Raw genomic sequence first — 4,126 nt, 5'->3', positions numbered from 1 at the left:
TTGTGTTGACCCTTGCTGCTTCTGATATCTAACCAAGGTTAGATGCTCTTGTGTATATTCCAGATTATTGAAATAATTCTTGTAAATAGTTAATCTCGAACCTGGGTGTCGGATTCATGAAATTTGAGAAAATTCTCCTCCTCAAACATTTAATTACTTGATAATAATGAATTTTGTGTTTGAAATAAATTTACCTACAGCTCTAATATCATTTCGAAAGCACGGGAATTAATTAAAAGAAAATAGGAAATAAGGGTATAAATGGTATTTTCCAAGACATTTTCTCTCTCCATGTATTGGGTCCTAACTTCATTTATAATAGGTACTGAATCGGATATTACCCCATTTTAAATAGCTCAAATTTTAGGCAAAAACTTGTATGTGAGACGATCTCACGAGTCGTATTTTGTGAGATGGATTTTTTATTTGGGTCATCCATGAAGAAATATTACTTTTTATGCTAAGAGTATTATTTTTTATTGTGAGTGAGACCGTTTCAATAGAGACCTACTCCATATTTTATTATTTAATTAAAAAAGAAATTATGTGGCAGTTGGCAGACATTAGCCTGTTCACGTAAAAAGCGGGACCCATGGCGCCACCGCTCTTGTAATTCTGAGTGGGTCCGTCCATTTCTGCGGCATGGCGACAACCTCGAACGATTTGACGGAGATTAAGCTGAATCCTATCGAAGCAACCCCGGAGTCCTTTCATGAATTCGGGCAAGTGGTCGAAGCCTCGCCGGACGGCGACAAGTTCGGACCCCACGACGCGCAGCTCGACCTCTCCCGTGGGATACCTAGGTCTTTCCGAACTAAGTTATTTCTTGTTTATACTCCATCGTGAGATATTTAAAAACCAGAGTTTTGATATCTTCGGGCCACGGGTAATGTTATTATCAGAGTGAGTTAAATTTGCTGAAAGTGTTTGGATTGTGTGGGATAGAATCTATCTGTGTGATTGTAAATTTCTTTTTCATTTGTGAATTTGTTGTTCTTGTTGATAATGAGGAGATTGTCTGATTTTTATTGAGTAATAATTCGTTCATTTTTTTCTAAAGATTTGCTTTTGTGATATAACTACATAATACACTTTGGTATAAATGATGGTTAAATATTATTTGTTGAATTTTACCAGGCTGTATGTCATGCAACTAGAAGGCAGGCATCTCAAATTTTCCTCGATTACACACCACGCCAGTGTGACCCAGTGCCTTGGTTCAATTGGTGGTCATTCATGGTATCTTGGAGTTGCAAAACCATCTCTTGTTGATCCAAGTGAAATCAAGGGCGTCGTTGGAGCAGACATTTTGCAATCACATTGTGGTCATTTCTATGTCCCTCCAGCAGTTGATGATGTGCGTGTTTTTAAAATTTCAGGTCCCAAGTTTTTGAAGCTTAATAAGGGAACATGGCATGCTGGCCCATTATTCCTTAACAAAACAATGGACTTCTATAATCTGGAATTGAGCAATACAAATGTGAGCACTTCTTGCTTTTAACTCCTGTAACGTAATTAGTAATTAGTGATTCTTGTTTGACTTTGTTAGGCTGAGTATCTTAAGATTGTCTCAAAAGTTGTATAAATGGTGACAATTTTTCTGTAAATGTTAGTTAATTTAACAATATAAACTTGGATTGGTGGGCCATAATGCATGGAATTTTTTTTTCAACACTGGTGCTTCTCAAAGAACTACCTTTGTGGAATTCAGCAATTGTTTCTTACATTTATTATTAGAATTCATTTACTTGATCACCTGTCAGTTTGGTGGAAACATTGATTTTGCTCTGAGGAACTGTTATGGTAAAAATAAATTGAAACCTTTTGTAACAGAAGGGTACCTTGAATTATGTTGACAAAGGTACTAATTTTAGGTTATGCAAAAGAATCTGTCTAAATATATTGAAATTATTGTCGTCAATCTATTGACTTGATCATCAAATTTATATTCATTTGCTTAGATTCTGATCACTGAATTGTTCTCTGATTAGAATTTTAGTGTTCTGGTGGACAAGATTAAAAGTTCCTCTGAGGCAGTGTTGCTTGTGAGAATATGTAATTACTACACCGTTGTTTGAAGTTATAGAGGCTGAAGCTCAAATATATTCAGATCCGCATTAGATGCTTGATGCTTCTATTTATCTTGATCTTGTAACTATCATAGGCTTGTTCCTCATTTTCAATTGGAATCCTTTTCTTTAATTTCTTTTGGGTAGAAAAGGTATTGTGCATACTCTTCAAGTTGGCTCGGAAGTCGTGTATGTACTGCCCTGGAACTCAGCTATTTTGAAGATGTGATACAAATACACTTGAGGGGTTTCTAAAAATTTTCATTAAATTGTCACCAATCTGATTTTCCAGCGCAAGGTATTTCGACATTTAAGTTAGTAGTCTTGTTAATCATTTAGCATGTTTAAAGAGATAAACCAACGTACGACAGTTAATTAACCTAGTGTTAACACTGCTAGATCTTACTGAGTTTTTTCTTCATGCTACTTGTTTGGAAGCCACCTGCTCACGGTAATGATTAATTATGTTTTTTTGTCCTTCTGTGCAGGTGGTGGATCATACAACACATTATTTTGCAAAGAAGAACAATGTGGTTTTTGTGATAGATGAGTAGCAATATTATTACATTTGTCATATTATAGTAAGCTAGATGGAGGAATTAAAAAAATTGTATGTTTTTCTTCTCTGCTGATAGTTGTTCGGAACTCTTGCAAGGAGCTACTGAAAGGTTGGATCTACAATATGTAGCAGAGATTATGTATCTCTTCGTTTTACTTTTGCAATGTTACTTTGTGGCATTACAATCCATGTTATGGTTAGATATAATGATTCTTATTTGAGAGGAAATATTTTCAGTGTCAATATGTTGTGCACGTACTTGAATGAACACCATCACTTAGTAGTCTTCATATGCAGATATTGATATTGATGCCGGAATCAACTAATATCATTTTGTTCCTTGATGGAAGAAACGAAAGAAAAGTTCTTATTTGTAACGGTTTTAATCCCGACAACTTCGAAACACTTCATTTTACCCCTATTTGTCTTCAGAAGACTGAATTCTTGGATTCTTTGGTTCTTCACCTTTGTACGACTCCGATTTCTCTTCATAGATCCAACCATATTGTTGCATGTAAGGATTGACTATGGTCTTCAAAGGGTAGCCAGCGATTATATCCTCCCACACATTTCCCTCCACCAAATCCCGAACAACTTCCCACACACATCTATCGCACTTTAAACCAGAATCGAAACTGATCATCCAAACTTTGTCACCTTTCTTGAGCCTCTTCTTTGCCTCCATGTACCCCAGCACGAACCAGAGGCTGCTGGCCGACGTGTTTCCAAATCATTGGAGAGTCATTTTAGATGGCTCCACATCATGCTCAGTTGGCCCCAAACCTTTCCTAATTTGTTCAATCCCAGCCGTTCCACCAGGATGTAAACAGAAGTCATCTGTACCGGCTCTAAGATTGAGAATTGCTGCTCGTGAGATTGAAAGTTTTGATATCATGCCTCATTTTATAACGGTTTACTATTCTTGATGTCAGAGAAGGGACTGACGCAAGTCTCTTCTCCTATCCCTGAATTCACGATGGCACGCATGAGGAACTGGTTCTCTTGGAGGTCAAGATTTTTGTTTCGACTAATGATATCACCGCAGAATTTTGTACTAATTTTTCTGTCATTGTAAGGTTTGTGGCACTCATAATTCAGGAGGTAGCAGCATTGATCTCTTGCTGAGTAGCAACCTCATATAGAATGCAAAAGGAAAAAAACAGAAGAGAAATAAAACTCAAGGCTATCATCAATGGTTCCATTCTCTTTTTTATTAATATTGAACTATTGTATATACGAGTGAGACATCTATGTATCCATATATATATATATAGAGAGAGAGAGAGGAGGAGGAGGTTCTTGAGCATTTGACTGAAAAAATGGGCAGTAGAGTCCGAGGTTGGTAAGAATAGTGGCTACTGAGTTTTATTTATGCTAAATAAGTCAATTGTGTTATTCTGCATGAGTAGATCTCTTGTGATACGGTCTCACGAATCTTTATCTGTGAGACGGGTCAATTCTACCGATATTCATAATAAAAAGTAATACTATTAGCATA

The 4,126-nt window shown here is 36.4% G+C and overlaps 1 protein-coding gene and 1 long non-coding RNA gene across 2 annotated transcripts; one reads left to right on the top strand and one right to left on the bottom strand.

Annotated features, from left to right (window-relative positions):
- The first annotated feature begins 548 nt into the window (after nucleotides 1-548).
- LOC140982325 (uncharacterized) lies at nucleotides 549-2,858 on the top strand. The gene is made up of 3 exons (XM_073448803.1): nucleotides 549-803; nucleotides 1,138-1,480; nucleotides 2,558-2,858. The coding sequence occupies exons 1-3, from the start codon at nucleotides 643-645 to the stop codon at nucleotides 2,621-2,623; spliced, it is 570 nt and encodes a 189-aa protein (XP_073304904.1). The 5' UTR covers nucleotides 549-642; the 3' UTR covers nucleotides 2,624-2,858.
- Nucleotides 2,326-2,640, bottom strand: LOC140982326 (uncharacterized). The gene is made up of 2 exons (XR_012176241.1): nucleotides 2,520-2,640; nucleotides 2,326-2,470 (listed from the first exon to the last, which is right to left on the bottom strand). It is a non-coding gene; the product is annotated as an uncharacterized lncRNA (long non-coding RNA).
- Nucleotides 2,859-4,126: the final 1,268 nt, after the last annotated feature.

The sequence above is a fragment of the Primulina huaijiensis genome, chromosome 8 (genome assembly GCF_012295235.1).
Source record: "Primulina huaijiensis isolate GDHJ02 chromosome 8, ASM1229523v2, whole genome shotgun sequence".
NCBI lineage: Eukaryota > Viridiplantae > Streptophyta > Magnoliopsida > Lamiales > Gesneriaceae > Primulina > Primulina huaijiensis.
This window is presented reverse-complemented; position numbering and strand designations above follow the sequence as displayed.